Raw genomic sequence first — 22,204 nt, 5'->3', positions numbered from 1 at the left:
TTAGAATTGCCAGGTAACATACAGGACACTCAGTTAAATTTGAATTTCAGATAAGCAACAAATAATGCTTTAGTATAAGTGTGTCCTATGCAATATTTGGGACACACTTATATTGAAAAAATATTCATCACTTAGCTGAAATTCAAATTTAATGGGGCATCCTGCCATCCTAAACCTGTCAACCTTAGGAGGGGCAGATAATTAATTTCTCACCAAAGAAAATGTTTGAGAATCACACCCTGGCAGAAAGCTCCCACCCCGACAGTGAGATATGGGTGTAGACACAGTGAAAATAGAAGGAAGCAAAGGAGAGAGGATTTGAAGGGAGCAAGCAGGAGTATTAAGAGATTGGAGAGAGAACAGAAGAGGCAGTAAAAGAAAGAAAATAAAGTGAGATTAAAGATGTAAAACAGGGGCAGAAAAGTCCAAGTGATGCCAGCCTTACAGGGTATTGAGTCACTTGCAGAGGGAAGCAGTAAGTCCAGGCTTCAGCTCTGAGCAAAATAAGCTGACACTCTTCCAAATGGAAGAGGGAGCCAGCAAAAAGAGTGTGGTCAAGCAAGACAGCCTGAGATCAAGAAGAGAAGGGTAGCTTGCTGGCTGTGTATCCTGGACAAGCTATTTAACCTTGCTGAGCCTCATTTTCTCAGCTGTAAAATGGAGATAAAAAAACAGGGTTTTGGGGGCTTCCCTGGTGGTGCAGTGGTTGAGAATCCACCTGCCAATGCAGGGGACACGGGTTCGAGCCCTGGTCTGGGAAGATACCACATGCCGCGGAGCAACTGGGCCCGTGAGCCACAACTACTGAGCCTGCGCATCTGGAGTCTATGCTCCGCAACAAGAGAGGCCACAATAGTGAGAGCCCCGCGCACCGTGATGAAGAGTGGCCCCCGCTCGCCGCAACTAGAGAAAATCCTCGCACAGAAACAAAGACCCAACACAGCCAAAAATAAATTAATTAATTAAAAAAAACAAACAAACAAAAAAAACAGGGTTTTATAACTCTTGCACATGTACCACTATAGATTTGTTTTACCTTTTCCAGAATTTTGTATAAATGTAAATGTAATTATAGAGAATATGCTCTTTGATGTCTGGCTTCTTCAATTTTTTAAAATTCATCCATGTTGTTATTCTTTCATTGTTGAGTAGTATTCCTCTGTATGGATATACCACGATTTATTTATCCCATTTACCTGTTGTTGGATATTTTGGTAGTTTCCTGTTTGGGATTACTGTGAACAAAACTATCAAACACAAGCCTTTGTGTATATGTATGTTTCATTTCTATTGGGTAAATATCTAGCAGTGAGACTGCTGGGTCATATGATAAGGGTCCATTTAACTCTAGAAGAAACTGCCAAGCTTCTTTCCAAAGTGGTGGTACCATTTTGCATGCCCATCAGCACTGTATAAGGGTTCCATTTTTTCCACATCCTCACCAACACGTGTTATTATTGATCATTTTAATTTCAAGAGCACAGGTTTTGAAGTCAAACAGACTTCAGATTCTAGTTCTGCCACTTGCTACCCCCATAACCTTGGATAAGTCATCTGGTCTTACTGAATCTAGTTTCCACATTTTTAAAATAAGAATAATATTCATACAATGAAATTTGACGTGGCAAGTGAAAATGAAAACTATGTGTTCAATTGTCTAGCACATCTAATTACTTCCACATTGTATTTATTCAGTTAGTCTCAATTCTGAAGACTAGTTTGTCTGAGGTTCAAATTTAAGAGCCCTATCAAGATGTCTTTGTATAAAAATTACCTGAAATAAAGTGCAGCCTGATGCCACGGGCTCACCACAGTGATCAGGCAGAGCTACTAGGTCTGCCTTCACGCCTGCCCCAAGGTAGACAGGGGAGGAGCTTGCCCTCCAAATCAGGTGCAAACACACTCTCTTAGAGCTTTCTCTCCAGCAGTGGATAACAGAAAAATAATGGGACTTGGAGTCATTAGCCGATTTCTTAAACCTTCTGAGCCACAGACTTTTCATGTGTAAAATGGGGTTTATGATTCTTACGACATAGTATTACTGTCAAAGATCAACACTTGACAAACTGTAAGTGCTACACAAATGATAGTTTTACTTCCACTAGAGAGAAAAAAAAAAGATTACATCCAGATAGGGACCTTCTTAAAACTAATCAAATGGCAAATACAAATCCTCCTTGTCAACTTTCCTAGCCACACTGGAGATGATGGGTTTCTGTGCCAATGGGCAATTGAGGAAGTTCACTACAGGAGGGGCCAGTATCCCAGTATTCCTATTTGGCACAGGAGAGAGGGAAGCAGGCCACCAGAGGCCAGGCCAGGCAGACAAGATATTGACCCTTGGCGATTCCAGTTCAGTAGGGCTGAGGTGAGCTCCAGGAATCTCCAAGTAACCAATCTCCCGAGCCGATTCTAATACTCAGGTCTGGGAACTACAGGCTAATAGTTCTAAAAATGTGGTCCTCTGACCACTAGCATCAGCATCACAAGGGAACATAATAGAAATGCAAACTCTCAGTTTCCATCCCAGGTCTATCCCATCAGAAGTTCTGGGGGTGGGACCCAGCAATCTGTGTTTTAAAAAGCCCTCCAGGTAATTCTGATCAATATCCAAGTTTGAGAACCACTGTAGTAGTCAATGACCATTAAGGACTTCCCAACACAGAGGGGCTGAGGCCAGAGCAGGAGGAACAACAAGGGAACAGATCCGTAAAAAAAAAAAATCAGGGAGTGTTGCTGGTTCCAGCCCAGATGGCTATGGTCACACATAGGACTATGCTTGACCCAAAAAGACAATAAGGACTGACTGCCCCATACTCCACTCTGTCCCTCTGGGTCCTGCTCGCTGGGTGAACAAGGTGGGCAGCTTATGTCCTGGTAAGCAGAGAAAGGCTGGGGTCCCCCGGCTTTGTTGATCTTTTATTCTGAATTTCAGTATAGTTTGGCACATTGATTGAGACAGGCTGCCAACCCCCGGATACAAGACCCCAAACACGAGTTTAAAATGTGTTAGACTGTGATAACCAAGCTTTAAAAAGGCATTGAAAAAAAGACTGGAAGGAAACATGCCAAATTAGAGATGAAAGGGTGGGCTAATCTTCTGTTTTGTTCAGGTTTCTGAAGCTAACCACCCCTTCCTCCAGCACACTCGTGAGGAGGGAGAAGGCCAGGGTCCCAATATGGAAGCAGAAAGCACTGCAGGTGTTGCCATTGGCCCAGGTGAGCGAGGGTTGGACTGAGTTTCCCAAACACTGTTCCAGGAGATGTTAACAAGTGTGTCAAGGCAAAAATAAAAGGGGGAGGGGTCAAAAAAGTTTGGAAAATTCTGCTTTTAATTGTTCTCACCTGGAAATTCACATTGCATATTTGCATATTAAAGGTGCTGAGGACTCCTGTAATAAAGGAACCTGTATAGCTTCATTTAATCCAGTATTTCCCATCTTTATTGAGCACAGACCCTTCTGTCTTGACACGCTCAGAAGCATCCTATGGAGCAGTGTTCTGCAGACTGTCAGCTTGGGAAACACAGATCTACAAAAATTGTCAGAGACATCCTTTGCGCTCCACCTCCTGCTTCTCTCACTGCCGTCTACTGGCCTGCTTGCCTTCCGCCGTGGATTCAGACCAACCTAAACACTTAAACCTAGTTTTGTCTTGAACAGGAAGTCTAAAAACGGCCTCTGCTTTATGCAACCCTAGTTAGTGTCGGTCTCCATGCTTGGTATTCTTGGTCTCTTGCCTAGACACAATTTTTTTTTTTTTTTTTTTTTTTGCCCAGGCTGTTTGTTGCCAGACATGAGTCCTTGACAATTCTTCTTCAGAATTCTGGGCCTGGGTTCTGAAAACCCAGACTCTGGGCCTGACGTGACTCCTGCCCCGGCTCTTCCAGACCTGAGCCTGGCCTGCTGGGTGGCACACCCCTGCCTGCTGCTCCCTACATCAGCTATCTCTGGGAGTGACCTTGGACCTGCTCGTTTCTAGTACCTGTGCCCCTCCCTCTAGAAGCATTCCTGCCCCTCCCCTGGGTGTTCCACGTCCTGTTCTCATTCAGATGCCAACTCAGCTCCCAGAGCACTTTGGTTAATTTTCAGGTGTTTTTCTAAAGAGTCGCATTTGGGGATAATAAAATAAGGCATGACAGCTACTGGTAATAAATCTGCCAGGGCTTGGATGGAATGTCCCCTCTGAAGGTTCTCTGCTGGTTGGTGACACTGTGCATTCAAGGCAGGTGACCACCATAGCATGTGCATGTGACCAAAGAGCACCAGAACTGGGGGCAGACAATTTGCATTATGGACCTAGATCTGTGACCTCGAGCAAGTCCGTTAACCTCTCTGAGCCTCAGTTTTCCCATCTATAAAATGAGGTTAATAATACCTGTCCTGCCAAGCTTAAAAGGAGGCATCAGGAGGAGTAAGATGAAACAAAGTGTTATGGGCTAATTAGCAGGTGTACATTGCCATAACAATGTAAGGCATTATGATCAGTGTTTTACAATTTAGCGTCTTCTGCCCACATCACAGGCTCAGGATGGGAGCAGGGTGAAGGGGGTTGTTGCTTTTTTTTTTTTTTTTTTTAAGATACAAATAAATGTCTTTCAAAGGTTGGCTCTACAAGCAGTCATGAAGTGACAGTGACATTGCTGACCACTTCCCCCATCCACTCCATTGAATTAAAAGTTTCAACGAAGTGACCATTCAGCCTGCTGCTTTGGCACAGAAACATGGCCATAAATGAATGGGGTTGGCCACTGGACTCTGGGAGATTTGAGTTCTCTCTCTGGCTGGATAAGCACCACGCCCAGGGGAGGATAAATCTGCCCCTCTCCACGGAGCAGGCCCTCCCTGCCTGGGTAAACCCACTGATGAGACTGGAATAGACTGTACGGCCCCTTCGAGGAGACACTGGAACAGTGGGTGATGACACTTGCTCTGGAATCAGATGACACTGATTTGTGTTCCAACCCTGCCACTTACTAGCTCTGAGACCTCAGACGTAGAGTTTAGTTTCTTTTGCCCTTATACTTCTTTTAAATGGAGGTAACAGTGCCTACCACACAGGTTGACATGACAACACTGTGAAAACTACCAAAGCTCTATGTGAGGACTTCCCTGGTAGCGCAGTGGTTGAGAATTCACCTGCCAATGCAAGGGACACGGGTTCAAGTCCTGGTCTGGGAGGATCCCATATGCCGCGGAGCAACTAAGCCCGTGCTGTACAACTACTGAGCCTGCGCTCTAGAGCCCGCGAGCCACAACTACTGAAGCCCACGCGCCACAACTACTGAAGCCCTCGCGCCTAGAGCCTGTGCTCCGCAACAAGAGAAGCCACCGCAATGAGAAGCCCGCGCACCACAACGAAGAGTAGCCCCTGCTCGCCACAACTAGAGAAAGCCTGTGTGCAGCAACGAAGACCCAATGCAGCCAAAAATAAATAAAAAATAAAAAATTTTTTAAAAAGCTCTATGAGTGCAAGCTAGAGGCAGTGGAGGTGGAGATGATGGAGTTGGTGCCGTGGTGCCAGTGATGGAGAGGCAGCAGCAGAAGTGGCAGAGGCAGTGGTGGAAGTAACAAGTTGGTGGAAACGGAAGTGATGGTGGTTGTGTATAGCTGGATTGGATTCCAGAGGAGAATTGGGTCTGTCCAAAATCTCCGGGAGTAATGTCCATCCTAGAAAGAGAGCCTCAGAGATCCCAGAACAGACGAAGTGAGAGAGTGGCATGGACAAATATACACTGCCAAATGTAAAATAGATAGCTAGTGGGAAGCAGCCGCATAGCACAGGGAGATCAGCTCGGTGCTTTGTGACCACCTAGAGGGGTGGGATAGGGAGGGTGGGAGGGAGACGAAAGAGGGAGGAGATATGGGGATATAAGTATATGTATAGCTGATTCACTTCAATATAAAGCAGAAACTAACACACCATTGTAAAGCAATTATACTCCAATAAAGATGTTTAAAAAAAAAAAAAAAAGATCCCAGAACAGAGAAAAGACCCCTAACATACCCATGGGATCCTAGCAACCACCTCCCTGGAGTTTAGGAAGGCTTTGGTCACAAGGGGTGCTTGGTAAGGCTGCAGGACCCAAACCTCTCCACCGCAGGGATGTCCCAGGGGGCCAGCCGTGGGAAGAGGGGAAATGCTTGCATTCTCTTTCTGTCTGGTCCTGGGTCACTGGACCACAGAGTTCAGCAAGTTGCAGACAAGGCTGGGAACTAAGTTCTTTTTGAATTCCAAACTATAATCTTCTACTTTCTGGTGAAGGAGACTTCAGCCTTTCTAACCACTTCTCAGTGAGACCCAAGTGGCCCTCACTTCTGAGGTCAGGGGGATGCTAGATCAAATCAGTAGATGACTGGCCAGCTTTTAGGAAAGATGAAGATCTCTGCTCAAAGAGTGGCCCACAGACCAGCAGTATCGGCATCATTTGGGAGCTTGTTAGAAATGCAGAGGCTCAGGCCCTGCCCCAGACCTACTTAATCAACATCTAAACAAGATTCTTGGGAGAGTAATTTTGTGTGTGTGTGTGTGTCAGCAAGACTGTATTCCTTCTGGAGGCTCTAGGAGGATAAACCGCTTCTTTTCATTTTCCAGCTTGTAGAGGCTACCTGTATTCCTTCGCTGTAAGACCCCTTACTCCATCTTCAAAGACAGTAATACAATATTCAAAAAAAAATTTAAGAAGCACTCACATAGTGAGCCATGTTTGGACTGAAGTCCTTCCTCAGTCTCTGGTGGCATTTTTCACAGTATTCAATCAAATATTCATTCCTGTTCATTCAATAGATATTTACTATGCATCTACCTTGTGCCAAGCATTGCACCAGACCCTGGGGACAGGGCAGTAAACAACACCAGTCTAGGTCCTGAAGAGCTTGTGGTGATGTCTTCCAAAGGAATGGAAACCAAGGCCATGGCCATAGCCAGTTCTCCAGGGCAGATGCTTCCCTGGCTGCATTCAGGGAGATGTCCAGAGCGCTGGACACTCACTGTGACACATTCCCCTGTGGAAACCTCACCTTGCTGTTGACAGCAGAGCACAGTGAGCGTTTATGGCTGCAGGTGCTGGCATTCATACCTGGCATACAGTAGCGACATACTGTATGCACATAGAACTGGATCACTCAACTACGGCTGACTGCCTCTCCTCCCCCAGCCTTCTCTCTTCTCCCCTTTTCTTCATCCCCTCTGTCCCTTTCCTTCCTCCTCCTCCAGAATTGTCCCCCAAAAGGCCTCCTTTATTCTTTTCTACCATTTTCCCCTACATCTTCCAAAAATCTCCATGTGCATTTTACCAATCTGTGTAGCAAAAACAGCTGGGGATCCAATGGCTCTCAAGAGTTTGTTTTAAGCCAGGATGACATACACATATCACGTACCCCTGACGCACAGCACTTAGGAACATCTATAGCTTTGTAACGTGACTCTTCCTTTTGAAGGCTCTTCAGTTCAAATGCATAGTTGGGGCAAGCCAATCACCCGCCCACAGGCGCCAGGACGCTGGGGTGCCTCAGCTGCCCACTCCAGGAAGATTAGATGCAGCTGTAAGGCTCTGATATGCCAGGCGGCCCTGCCACTGGATGATATTTTGAAGGGCCAAAGGACCTCCCCTTTTTGGCTAATAGCAGCAAACACAGCTCAAACCCAAGGGGGCACGGGGCACAGGCGGGGCACAGAGCAAACAGGGCTGTTTGAAGTGGTATAATCCAAATTCACACTCTGGCTATGAGGCAGGAATTTAGAAATTCATTCCTCCAGAGGGGAACGAAGTATTGGGTTGTTCCAAAGTGGCAGCATAGAGTAGATGGCCTAAGTGCCTGAGCCCACACCCCACCCTGGTTCTCACCAACATGCAACCAGAGCTAGACTCCCTCCACATCCACAATCAACATTGTGGGTGAGGCCCAGACCTCAGCCTTCCCTGTAATTTCGATGGATATCGTGTGACTCCATGCCCAGAGGACTGAACTTGATCTCTCGGATAGAATATCCAGCATAGATTCTCTCTTACGAAAAGGAAAGAAAAGGAAAGAAAATTGCCTCTGGCTTTCCAAGTGAAAGAAATAGATTCCCTCTCCCCAAGCCCCTGTTTACAGCAAAGCTGATGCAGATGGGCTAATTTGTGTTTATTTGAGGCAGTCACTCGGGTTTGCAAAATACAGAGGGCTCAAGTCCCCTGTACAGGATGTGGGCTGGGAGGGGGGAGCAGGAGCCTTCGTGATGAAGTAGGTGCTTGACCTCCTTCACCCTCACAACTGCACTATTTGTGAAGGAGGCACGAGGGATTGCATTTCAGAGATGAGAAAACTGAAACTCAGCAGGATGAAGAGAAATTCCCTCAAAATACCCAGATTCACAGAACAAAACCAGGATTCAGAGCCTGGTTGGCCCGATTCCAAACTGCTTTCTTCTACAACCCTCTGCATTCGCTCCAGAAACCTCCTCCAGGGAGGGCAGGGGTGGGGCGCACATGTGGAAAGGTAGACTTGTAATTAAAGCTCGGAAAAAATCCATGACCTCCTTGGAAACTATCTAACTGATCATTCACCCCACGTTTCCCAGCAGTGGAATTGGGGCCCAGGCATCAACAGTCCCACCTCCCTCAGCGCCCCCCGACACCTTTCCTGGTCTGGAGCCAATCCTGGTAGGTGTACAGCCTCTCACCCACCAGCTGGTGTACTGGAGTCACCTTTCCAGGCACACATCTGTTGCAACAGACACTCACATGTCCACTTACCTTCTCTAAACCGTCCAGTCACCACCGAGTTCTTGGGTAGCTCCTGTTTCTAGGCCTGGAGTCCCTACCCCTTTGGCTGGTCCCTGCTATGAAGACTTGCCCTTGGCTCACCCAGCTCTAAGCCCGATGGACTTTCAAGTGGCTACCTGTCTACTCTTGCTTCTCCCCAAGACCAAGAGACTCCCCTTTCCATGCCCCACACTTGGACACTAGCAAACCCTTATCATTTGTCAAACCCAATTACTGATGTGGACACAGTAAGTTTTTGGTCACCTCCCTCAGAATCCAACTCCCCAAATGGGTGCCTACCTCTTCCCCACCCCCAATGCTAAGATCCTGGCATTCCTTCCGGCTCCGCCCAACTGAGCCACGACCTTCACAGGTGCAGACACAATGATGGTGATGTGACCGCAAGGACTGGTGCATTATTTAGCGTCAATGTGTAAAACACGTAGGCTAGAACTTTCACCGCCTGCTAGTAAACATGGAGTTACAGGATTTAATTACAGCACTGGGACAAGTGATTTTTACCAATAACTTTTCATAAGATGATTTATTGATTTTAACATGACACAGCCAACTCAGGCACACCAGTTCCTGACTGCATGTAATACTGATATCCCATTCATCTTCCCGTCCCTGGAATGACAAAGCACTGGCAGGTAGAGATGTGAAACGAATGCCTGAAAGCCCAATCAAGCCGACAGTACTCATGGCATAACATCCAAGTGCACCCCTTCCGAGGGAGGTGCTGTCACACATCACCATGGCAAGGAGCTGGAGGGAGATGGGTAATGAGAGGTATGGCAGGTGCCAGGCATATTGTGAATGTGGAGAATGCAATTTGCTCATTGACAGTGTTTGCTCATGCAAGGCACCTAGGAAGGGTATTACCAAGTAATAGGGCAGAAATCGATAACTCACTGACAACCAGGCAGCCTAGAATCTTTGGCCCGTACCCAAGAGCACAAGAGAAAGCTGTCCGAGAGACCAGCATCCACTCTGGCCCGGCCTGCACGTTAGGCCCTGGTGTGCCTAACCGGACCTGCCTGTCCCAGCTGGCTGCCCACCCTCCTCCATGGCGGGGTCCCACCAGTTCCCTTACTTGTTGCCCCTGGCTGGCCGTGGTTCCTCCTTTGGGATGCGCCTTCTCCTCTCAGGAAGCAGCACGCACTGGACAGACACCTTAGTGCCTCTTCAAAGCCAACACCCCAAACACGCCAGGATATACCTGACCAGCCTGCCGAGACTCTCACTGCAGCCCAAGGAGCCGCCAGCTCTTGCTTCCAACACTTACAACTTTCACCTGGGTGCCTACTAGAGCAGTGTTTCTCAGAGTCACCTGGAGAGCTTAAAATTCAGATTGCTGCTAATTTAGTTAGCCTGGAGGGAGTCCAAGAATTTGCCTTTCTAACAATTTTCAGGTGATACTGATGCTGCTGGTCCCAGGACCACCTTCGGCGAGCCAACCACTGTGTTAGTGAAGGCCTGAGAGTGCTTTGAATCAGTGTAAGGCACAGTTAATGCTTCACTATCTTGCAAAACTTGTACTGAGCCCAAGATGGAACTAGACAGGAAAGCATGTCAACAGCCCTATTCTCTCGTCCAGTGTAAGACATGGTTCCCCCTGAGCGAGGCCTGACTCTAATATTGTTCTTGAGTTCCTGTTTGGGGGCAATCAACAATTAAATGAGACCTTTATGGCACTTTAAGAACACACTGTGTGGGATGGGCCCCAAGATAGACTTTTACTGAAGTCCAGGCAGCTGCAGATTACAGGTCCTGGGCCTCCCATGAATTTACAAGGCTGGTGATTGACAGAGGCCAGACAGCCTGGTGGGGTGTCCCCGTCTGGAGAAGGCACACTCTGAAGCTCCTCTCTGGGCCTTCCCTGGAGTTGCTGCTTCGCTCTGAAGCAGGCCTCCAGGACTTCATTTATTTACAAAGCAAAAGGAATTTGGAGCTGGTGCACTGGAGGTAGGTCATTCAGCAGTCTGCTCTGGCCTCCCCATTCTAGGGAAGAGATCGCTGGGCTTGGAGTGAAGGAATGCAGGCTCCAGGCCTCCTCAGCACTAAATGGATATGTGACTTCAAGCATCGTCTCAACACCACTGAATAGCTTATTTCTTCTGTTAGGGGGAAAAAAAATATCTGTCCTAATCACAAATGCATAATGATGTTCTAGGACATTATTTAATTTCATTAGTATTATTGTTATTTTTTCTAGGAGAGGATTATTTACCCCAAAGCAGCTTCTTCCTTGTTCTGGGACACTTTCCTGGCCCTTCCCTCCTGTATAATTTTTGCCAGTGTTTCATCAAACACTTGTTGAGCCCCTCCTCCTTGCCAAGCACTGCACCAAATACCAGAGCACAAAAATGAAGCAGACAAGATTCTCAGCCTTAAAGAGCTCTCAGCCTAGTGGGAGTGATAGCAAGTGTCAAATAATCCCATTCTAATGGGATGTGTTGATACCAGGGTGTGCAGAGGGCACTCTGAAGCAGAAGAGAGGCCTAATATTCCTACCTAATATTTAGTCTTCCATCTTCCTTAGTAACAGAACTCCCAGTTTTTAGTTTGATATGGGGCCACCCAAATAAAGATTATAGTTTCCATCCTCCCAGGTAGCTAGATGTGATTATGTGACTAAGTTCTGGCCAATGAGATATAATTGCAAATGGTATGGAGATAATTCTAAGAAATGCCCTTAGACAACAATTAGCATGTGCCCTTTCTTCTTACCCCTTCCTCTATCCTGTTGCCTGGAACGCAGATGTGATGGCTGGAGCTCCGGCTGCATCTTAAACCATGAGGATAGAGATGTCCTTGAAATGATAGAGCAGTGAACTAGAAAGGAGTCTGGGTCCCTAACAGCTTTATGTACCAGACCTGGGTTGCCTATCTCCAGAATTCATTTGCATGAGAGAAAGTAAATAAACTTCTATCTCATTTTTAAGGCACTATTATTTTGGGTTTTCTGACACGTGCAACTGAGCCTAATCCCAACTAATTCAAAGCCAGGTTGTGAGTGGCTTTACGACTTTGGACTTCATTATATAGGCAATAAGGAGCTATAGACAGTTTACAAGCTGTGGAGTAACTTGAGGTGGAAAGATAAAGGGAGAAGGAAAAAAAATGACCCAAGATGTAAAGAGACTGTGGAAATTTATTTCTGTTGATAGAAATGAGGAACCTCTGATTTGAAGGGAAGGTAGGTGAGCATGATTTTAGACTTGTGGTCTTTGAGGTGACTGCAGTGATTCAATGTTAAAGAATCCACAAGGTAACTGGGAGTGTAGAAGCGAATCATAAAAGAGAGGTAAGGACTGGATCCATAGGAATTACTTGTATAAAAGTAATAGCTGACATACTACAACATGGATGAATTTTGAGGACATTATGCTGAGATAAGCCAGTCACAAAAGGACAAATATTGTATGATTCCACTTCTATGTGGTACCTAGAGTAGTCAAATTCATAGAGACAGAAAGTAGCATGATGGTTGCCAGGGGTTGGGAAGGCGAGAATGGGGAGTCAATGTTTAATGGAGACAGAGCTTCAGTTTTACGAGGTGAAAGGATCTCTGGAGATGGATGGTGGTGAAGTTTGTACAGTATGAATATACTTAGAATATACTTAATACCACTGAACTGTACACTTAAAAATGGCTAGGATTGTAAAAACATATACATATGTGTGTGTGTGTGTGTGTGTATGAATAAATAAATAAAGGAGATATCTATTAACTTTTAAAAGTAATAGCCCAACCTCAAGAGTAGATGAGGTTTCCTGGGAAAGAGGGAAAAGTGAGCCAGAAGGGCTCACCTTTGGGAAACAGAAGAAGGAAGCTGGTCTAAAGAAAGAGAGACAGTTGGTCTGAGAGGTGGAAGGAGAGGGAGGAAAGGCTTTACATCACAAAAGGCAAAGAGGGACAGAATTTGTGACATGATTCAGAAACTTTTGGAAAGCAGCAATGTCAGAGAGAGAGAGAGAGAGATTGTTCAGCAAAGTCTAACCAAATTGTTTTGGTAACAAGAGTCTCTGAGTTAGCATTGCATGCAAGACTGAAACTGCAGGTGGTGATCATCTAAATTGGATTTTTCAAAGCTGGTCAAAGGAAATGTCATGTACAGCAAGACTGGGCCTGCGTGAAGAGCAACCCAGGTACCCATTCCATTGTAATTATTTTTGTAATTATTTTCATGCATTGCTTGCATGAAGTGCAGTGGAGAATCCATCCAATCAGAAGTCAGTTTCTGAGCTATGGTAGGAACCCAGAAAGGCAGGGTAAGATGTGTCAGCAGCACACTGGGGGAAATGCCCAGGAAGAGGGAAAAAAATGGTCCCAGAGAGAAGAGAATTCTAGAAAAGAATCTTCACTGTCTTAAAACTGCTCCCTCCACTTTGAGTCGGTCTGGACAGGTGACCTTTAACACTTGATCCATCTGGGATAACTTTAAGAACTGAGGCCTGTGAAAAACACCTTGGCTTAATGTCTGGTAACAGAATTCCTCTTAGGGAGGAAACTGTCTTCCCACAGGATAGTACCTTTATCAGCCTTCAGATGGCAGGTGTGACTGGAGGCATAGGCTAGCAGGAGACAAGCTTATGAAGGAAAAGGTTAAATAGGGCTGCATTGGTGACGGGATGGGAGAACAGAGTGGGGGACCAGCGGGAGTACAGAGTCCCCAGAGGACTTCTGAAAGTAGAGGGTTCTCACAGTCCACTGTTTGCAGCTCTGTAATGAAAACGGACTCCTTCCATCTCCTCAAACTTTATTGGAGTAGGGAGGTTTGGGTAAAAAGTAAGGAACAAAGGATGAATTCCCTGTTGGCACAAACACCAGGGTAGCAATAAAGGGAAAGGCCCAAGGCCAGAGCAGAGAACAAGAACTGGTTGGAGACAGGAAACTGGAACCAGAGGTGACCTTGAGAATGAGAGCAGGAAGCCCCCAGGCAATGAACGTCTTGGGTAGATTACCGTGAAGGTCTGGCTTGGTGAAGAGCCGTGCTGGGGCTTGCGGCTGTTGGAATAGCCAATCAATCTTTTTAGCAATATACCACTTGTATCCTTAATCCGGCTCCGTCCTGTCTCCTTCAATCCAACATAACAAGTTGCAAAGAGGAGGGGGTGGTTCCTAATGTCACATGAAACTGAGCGATCAAAGAGAAGGAGAACTAAGGAAAGGTCATCAGATTTGATGACAGTGGAAAGGAACTTTTCAGCAGGAGTAAAGGTCAGGGGCGCTACATGCAACGATGCGGATCGGATCGTGCACTGCACAAAGGCAGCCCATCTGTAAGGCATCCTCCCTTCCCGGTCATCACAGAGTGGATATTCATGACAATTTTCCAGCCAAAGGGAGAAAAGTATCTTGTGGAATGGATCCCTTTTCTTAATTGGCACAATGTGATGGGCCAGCAGCGGCCTTGGTGGAGACAGAAGGCAGACGGCACGAAGGTTATAAACAAATCGCTAGTGAAGAAATGAAAGCCATGCATTTGGAGCTCCTACATGGGTATATATACTATTTATCTATAGCTGCATATCAAATTACTCCAAAATTTAGCAGCTTAAAACAACAAACATTTATTATCTCACAGTTCTGTAAGTCAGGAATCCAGGAGCAGTTCAGCCCAGTGATTCTGGCTCAGGGTATCTCATCAACCTGCAGTAAAGCTGTCGGCTGGGGCTGCAGTGATTTCGACGCAACTGGGGCTGAAGGATCCACTTCGGAGCTTTCTCATGGGGAAGCTGGCAGACTTCCGTTCCTCCCAGTCGTTGGGCTGAGGGTCTCCGTTCCTCACCACACCACGCGGGCGTTTCCATAGAGTTGCCCACAACATGGCAGTTTGCTTCCCCCAATGTGAATGATGCAAGAGAGAGAGATGATGGAGAGAAGGGATGGGGTGAAAGAGAGGGAGGGGAGGAGAGAGGACAGGAAGATGGGAGAAAGGGAGAGGAGAAGGAAGCATGGATACATTTCCAGGGGAAAACAAGATGGGGGAAGGGGAGGGGAGGGAGGAGAGGAGAGGAGAGGAAAAGAAAAATGTGGATACATTTCCAATACAGAAACCAGAGTCATTTTATAACCTAATCTCAGAAGTGACATCCCATCCTTTTTGCTCTATTCTGTTCTTAGAATAGGTCAGTAAGTCCAGCCCTCATTCAAAGGGAGAGGAGTACCCCAGAGTGTGAATACGGGGAGATGGGGATCATTGGAGCCATCTTAGGGGCTGCCTGTCAGGATATCAAGTTTCAACCACTCTTCCAGTGAGATCATTACTGGAGAGAGAAAGCAAAATCTTTCTCTCATCCTGGGGGTGAGATCATTTAAGAGACAAACAGAATTTGGGAAAAGTTCTAAGCTCACTTTCAGCAGAAACCAGAGTGTGCTCCAGTTAGTGACACAGCGCCTGAGTTGAGCCTGACTGCAGAAATCATTGCCGTTGGCTGCCCCTCAGCAGGGACCTGGTCATTTGCTTTACAGGGATTTAAGCTTTGGTGCCCAAGCAAGTTGTCTGCATCTACTTCATTTGGGTATGAAGAAAGTTCATGAATGCCAACAAAGGTTTCTAATCCGGAGGAACAGCCCAAGCAAAAATCTAAAGAGGCATTCAAGTAAAACAAAGCACCTCACAGGCCGGCTTTGACTCTGCTTTCTGAGTAGGCAGACCTGTTATGGAGAAGTATGGAGGGAAGGAAAGGCTCACCAGATGAGCCAGTAACAGGCAGCACCTGTTTCCCGCACCTCCAATATCCAGGGCTGGTCAGGCCCCCTAGAAGGCTGGGCTTGAGACTGCCAACTATACCCTAGAATAAAAGTCCTGTGTGGAGGGACTTCCCTGGTGGTGCAGTGGTTAAGAATCCACCTGCCAACTCAGGGGACATGGGTTCGATCCCTGGTCCAGGAAGATCCCACATGTCATGGAGCAGCTAAGCCCATGCGCCACAGCTACTGAGCCTGCACTCTAGAGCCCATGAGCCACAACTACTGAAGCCCGCGTGCCCTAGAGCCTGCACGGCAACTACTGAGCCCACACACCGCAACTACTGAAACCCGCGCACTCTAGGGCCCACATGCTGCAACTACTGAGCCTTCATGCTGCAACTACTGAAGCCCACGCACCTAGAGCCTGTGCCCCGCAACAAGAGAAGCCACTGCAATGAGAAGCCCATGCACCGCGACAAAGAGTGGTCCTTGCTTGCCACAACTAGAGAAAGCCCACGCGCAGCAACGAAGACCCAACGCAGCCAAAAAAAAAAAGTCCTGTATGGAGAGTAGCCTCTTGTCTCATCCTGACTCACATTCCCCATGGGACTCTCTGTGGAGACAGAGAGAAGCACAGGGATAAAAGAGAGGTATTCTCAACTTGGAACATACTAAAACAGGAGGGAAGGGGGCAGGGCACAAACTTTAAAGGAATGACATAGCCCGAGGACATGACATAAACTGATTAGAGCCAAATGGGTCCAAGATGGCGGACAAGTTGACTTCCACTAGACCTTGAGCCTCAGTATACGCTCCCTGTAACACATCAGCAAGCTAAATGACACGCCCACAGGCGCCATGACAGTTCCAAGGCTGACCATAGGGATCAAAAAGTGGGTGGTGGCCCAATTCCTGGAAATCCCTGCCCCTTCCTGAATTAGCTGGAATACTCCTCCCACTCATTAGCCTATGAAATTACCCACCCCTATAAAAACTGACAACCCCATACCCTGGTGCCGCTCTCACCTTCTGAGATGGCCCGCACTCTGTCTGTGGAGTGTGTTTCTCTCTAAATAAATCCACTTCTTACCTATCACTTTGTCTCTCACTGAATTCTTTCTGCGATGAGACATCAAGAATCTGAGCTTCATTAAGTCCTGAGACCAGGTATGTGATCTCAGTTGGAAGACCGTGGGTTTTGGCCAGGTTCGAGTCCCGGCCACGTGGATTCAAATCCCAATCTGAGTTTTGGCCAGGTTCGAGTCCCGGCCATGTGGGTTTGAGTCTCAGTCTGAGGTTCACGGTTTCAATACCATTAGACGACAGCCAACTCTTCTGGATTCTTTTAGAGGCGCCTGTAATTTCTGAACCACTCTGGAGTTGATTCAATTCATAAATATTAATTGAGGGCCTGTTATGATGATGGGTCAGCTCCAAGGCCATCGGCTGCCTCAGATGAAGTGGGCCAGGCACTAGGAGGTGGGCCAAGCTGGTGGGCATCGTGGCAGGAAGTTGTTGCGTCAAAGGTTACAGTTCAGGGTCGGTTCATCGGGCAAGGAGACATGCAGTAACCATGAACCCAAACTTCAAAGTCAAGGGCAGAGACTGACAGGAGATCAAAGGCAAGACACACATAATACTGAATCTGCGTAAGAGAGCCAAGGCTAATGCTCAGCAGTTCCAAGTGAACAGGGAAAACATGCATAGCCCTGGCCAGAGAGTAGAGGCCAGGAGCCAGCATCCTTTCCTGAAAATAGGGCTCGCTTCTGACATGTTCAGCACCCTATCCCCAGTACCTGGCACAGTGATAATTCAGGTGCTCAGGCCAGGCAGGAGAACACAGAGGTGTGGTCATCTCTGTAGATACCCATAAGTCAAGGTTTGGGGTCTAAGGTGGGCATCAGAAAACAATCAGGGAAAAGTGTCCAGACCCAGAGGCTAGGAAAGGTGGCTCAGGATCCAGAATAGGTGAGTGGGGTCACCTAACAGCCCAACCAAGGTATGAATGCTGATTCCAGGGAATTCTCAGGATTAATTGTAGAATAATTCCAGGATTAAATATTTTAAGCAGCCTTCTGCTTCTGCTGGACTGAGGACTGAAGCCATGTCTGTCTTTTATTGGGTATCGCCAGCCTGGCCCAGAGCCTGGCATGAAATACATGCTCAGTAAGTGTGTGGAGGGAGCAACTGCTCCCAGAGTAAAGTGGGGATCTGCAGAGGGTGGGGCCCAGGCCCAGGGCCCAGAGAGTCCTCACAGGTCAGTGCAGAGGTAGAAAGGTTTTTCTTCCAGGTTATAAGGACTCAGGTGAAGCCAACAGAGCCCAGATTTCAGACTGAGAGCAAGCAATAAGATGCCAACCTTCTATTTCATATTCCTCACCCTGTCAACCTCCCCTCCTGGGTCTCCTTCAGAATACAGCAGAGGACTCCAATGACAGCAGCCATTCACCTTTCCCAGGGCCCAGTCTCCAAATGATGGATCTGTGTAGGCGGAAGCCAAGCTAACAACTTCAACATGAGACTGTGAAATAGTCCCTATATCCATAACTAAGTGGGTGGCCTTGAGCAAGTCATTTAACCTGTCTCTATTGTAGCCACAAACTCTTTCCTTATCCGTACTAAGAAGCTTTTTAATTTGATGTAGTCCCACTTGTTTATTTTTGCTTTTGTTGCCTTTGCTTTTGGTGTCAAATTCAAAAAATCACTGCCAAGACCAATGTCAAGGAGCTTCATCTCTCTGAGTTTTCTTCCAAGAGTTTTACAGTTTCAGTTATTACATTTAAGTCTTTCATCCATTTTGAGTTCACTTTTGTGTATGGTGTAAGATGGGGGTCCAATTTCATTCTTTTGCATGTGGCTGTCCATGTTTCCCCATTTATTTCAGAGACTATCCTTTCCCCATTGTATATTCTTGGCTCTTGTGTTGAAAATTAACTGACCATACATACACGGTTTTACTTCTAGGCTCTCTATACTCTTCCACTGGTCTATGTATCTGTTTTTATGCCAGTACCACACTGTTTCGATTACTATTGCTTTGTAATATAGCTTGAAATCAGGAAATATGATGCTTCCAGCTTTGCTTTGCTTTGCTCAAAACTGCTTTGACTATTTGGGGTCTTTTGTGTTTCCATAGATTTTAGGATTATTTTTTCTATTTATGTGAAAGGTGCATTGGAATTTCTATAGAGATTGCATTGAATGTGTAGATTGCTTTGGGTAGTATGGACATTTAAACACTATTAATTCTTTCAATCCATGAGCACAGAATATCTAAAGGAAACCATCACAAAATAAAAGGCAACCTATGGAATGGGAGAAAATATTTGCAAACCACATATCTGATAAGGGATTAATATCCAAAATACATAAGGAACACATATAACTCAGCAAAAACCCAAATAACCCAATTAAAAATGGGCAAAGGATCTGATTAGACATTTTCCCAAAGAAGACATATAAATGGTCAACAGGTATATGAAAGAGTGCTCAACATCACTAATAATCAGGAAAATGCAAATCAAAAAACCACAATCACTTCACACCTATTAGGATGGCTGTTATCAAAAAGACAATAAATGCTGGCTAGGACGTGGAGAAAAGGAAACATTTGTACACTGTTGGTGGGAATGTGAACTGGTACAGCCACTATGGAAAACAGTATGAATATTCCTCAAGAAATTAAAAATAGAACTACCATATGAACCAGCAATCCCACTTCTGAGTATATACCCCAGGGAAATGAAACTGTTACCTCCAAGGGATATCTGTACTTCCATGTTCATGCCAGCAATATTCACAATAGTCAAGGTATTGAAACAACATAAATGTCCACTGAGGCATGAATGGATCAAGCAAATGTGGTATAAAAATACAATGGAATATTATTCAGCCTTAAAAAAGAAGGAAATCCTATCACTTGCAACAACATGGATGAAACTAGAGGGAATTATGGTAAGTGAAATAAGCCAGACAGAGAAAGACAAATACTGCATGGTATCACTTATTTGTAGAATCTTTAAAAAAAAGCAAAAAACAAAAAAACCCCACTTTTTAAAAAGGTCAAACTCATAGAAACAGAGAGTAGGAAAGTGGTTGCTAGGAGCTGGGAGTGGGAGAAATAGGTAGAAGTTGGTAAAATTCTACAAACTTCTAGTTACAAGATGAATACAGTCCGAGGATCTACTGTATAACATGGTGACTATAGTTGATAACACTATATTTGTATAATTGAAATTTGCTAAGAGAGTAGAACTTAAATGTTCTCAAACACACACCAAAAAAGGTGAATATGTGAGGTGATGGATGTGTTAATTAACTTGATGGGGGGAATCCTTTCACAATGCATAAGTGTTTCAAATCAGCTCGTAATTCATGTCTTACCATTTTATAAATTATACCTCAATAAATCTGAAAAACAAAACAAAACAAAAAACTATTTCCTCATCTGTGAAATTAAGGCATTTGACTAGAAGGAAGACTCTGCGGTTCCCTTTCTTTTCTGATATTCTCTGATTCAATTTTTCTGGCTTTGAAGAGGATATGGATTAGGATTGACCTACCATGAAAACATGGGGTGGCTCATCAGCTTCTAATGAGAACTGGAGTGGGTCTAGAGGAGATGCATGTACATACCCTCTGTGTTCCGTTTCCATGGAGTTTGGTTCTGGAATGCCGTGTCTGTTAGGAAGGTGAAGCATATTTCCTGTAGGCAGTTTCTTATGCTTCCTAAGCTCTCTGGGGAAGAGGCAGCATGACAAAGCTGAAAGCTTGTAGCCTTAAAAATGAAGAGACCTGGATGCTGGTTCCGAACCAGGCGTGTGAGTCAGCAATTCACTCATCCTCTTTGGGTCTCCATTTGCTCATCTCTAACGGACAGAATGCCCACCCTGCCGGCGCACAAGAGTGTTGGGAAAGGCCTCCCCAAAACATTAAATGCTAAACAGATGTGTCATATTGTTAGCAGAATCCTGTCAAATGGCTGGTAGGACATCAGAGAATGTGTGGGGCAAATAGTCCATAGTTTGGAGGCACAAAGGACTCCTTAAAGATTTGTACGTTCTGGAAAATTAAGATGAAAGCTGGACTCTGTGCGTCTGTCTGGCAAGAGGCAATGTGGCATAGCTGTCGATCCAGTAAAACTGGAGGATCATGATTCCAACGTTGCCATTTACTAGCTGGGTGACTGCGTGCACACCACTTCACCTTTCTTCCTTTCTTTTTTTTTTTTTTTTTAAGTATTTATTTATTTATTTATTTATTTAGGCTCCGCCGGGTCTTAGTTGCAGCACGTGGGATCTTTAGCTGTGGCATGCGAACTCTTAGTTGCAGTGTGCGTGTGGGATCTAATTCCCTGACCAGGGAATCGAACCCAGGCCCCATGCATTGGGAGCACAGAGTCTTAGCCACTAGACCACCAGGGAAGTCCCCACTTCACCTTTCTTGAGTCTCAGTTTTCTTATCTATAAAATGGATATAATCTTTGGCCCTGCCTATTTCCCAAAGTCATCACTGGGTCAAGTAAGATCATTGTTTCTAAAAATGTGGTCCACTATAAAGCCCATCACACACTGGGCATCAGTACTCCTGGGAGTGTCCGGCACTTAGCAGGGACTCCTAGTAATTAACCCGGCTGAGCCAGCGAGGCACATGCAGCCTATAGCACCAGCTCCAGCATCAGAGTAGGTGAAAGAGACAGACACTACATGAGACGATTTGTGGGCAACTACAAGTCTTCATCTGCCTCCAAAACTTTCCCCTCCTCCCTAGCCTAGAACCTTTCCCATTAGAATCACTCCCATGGAGGACGTTCAGTTGAGAGAGAGCTCAGAGCCCAAGGGTATCCAGGCAAAGGGCAAGTAGGGACTCGAATCCAACCTCAATTCCACCTAGCAGGGCCTGTGCCTGCCCACGGGGAGGGGTGCTTTTCTCTAATTCTCATGGGCGGCCTGCCATATGGACCAGTACATCCCTCACCTGGAAGTTAGGAAACAAGTGATCAGGGTTTAAATGAACAAATGTTCCCTGAAATGTGAGGGTCACTCTTCCACTGCCTCCCATTAGTAAACAGAACTCTGGAGAAATAAAATGCCAACCAGTAAATTCCATGTGTGTGTGTGTGTGTGTGTGTGTGTGTAAACCTTAATCCTCAAGGGTGTGGCAGGAGAGGGTAGTATGATGGGACTCACCCAGGAAGCCCAGTGTAGGCCCTGGGAGCTGCGAGACGTGGGCCAATGCTGGATGAGAGAACAGAGCAGCATGGCACCCGTCTGGGTTCCAGGGGAAGAGTTAATGGAGGGTACTTTGACCAACACAAACTTGGCTGGCCTCAGAATTTCATGAAAGATCGGTCCTTCCAGCTTAGGCTGTAGGGGAATACCTACAGTGTGTGATATTACGTGAGGGGTCTCACTCCTCTGACCTCTTGGATGAGCCCTTAGCCTTCCACCAAGGTGCTTACTAGAGCACTTCTACCCCCTCTTCATTTTGGTAACATGGTCAGACCCTGAGCACTGCTAGGTGGCTTCAAGTCAACAAGAATAAGCAGTCAAGGCCACTCCGAGGTCACCTCATCCACATGGACTCTGGTGACTCCCGTGCCCCTCCCTTCTCTCCAGATGAGACACCTTATTGTCTGAGCCTTGAAAATCCTCCAGGGAGTTCTGGGAACTGGACTCTGCGCAAGACAGTAAACAGAGACCATGGATCGTGCCATCATGGGAAGGGAAGAGGTTTTCCTTCAGGGAGGGCAGCAT

The 22,204-nt window shown here is 46.1% G+C and overlaps 1 protein-coding gene across 23 annotated transcripts in view; it reads right to left on the bottom strand.

Moving 5' to 3' along the window:
- Positions 1 to 22,204, bottom strand: part of LOC309611857 (uncharacterized protein) — a 112,999-nt gene that overhangs the window by 26,614 nt on the left and 64,181 nt on the right. For 2 of the 23 annotated variants that reach the window (XR_014234779.1, XM_082356831.1), the window contains one exon: positions 14,339 to 14,592. The exons of the other annotated variants lie outside the window; for them this stretch is intronic. Coding sequence is in view for 1 of the 2 variants with exons in the window: in XM_082356831.1 (XP_082212957.1) it covers positions 14,541 to 14,592 (52 nt within the window). In the remaining variant the exon portion in view is untranslated. The remainder of the gene's footprint in view (positions 1 to 14,338; positions 14,593 to 22,204) is intronic. 23 annotated transcript variants of the gene reach the window in all.

Source organism: Balaenoptera borealis (assembly GCF_965194805.1).
Source record: "Balaenoptera borealis genome assembly, chromosome: 15".
Lineage (NCBI taxonomy): Eukaryota > Metazoa > Chordata > Mammalia > Artiodactyla > Balaenopteridae > Balaenoptera > Balaenoptera borealis.
This window is presented reverse-complemented; position numbering and strand designations above follow the sequence as displayed.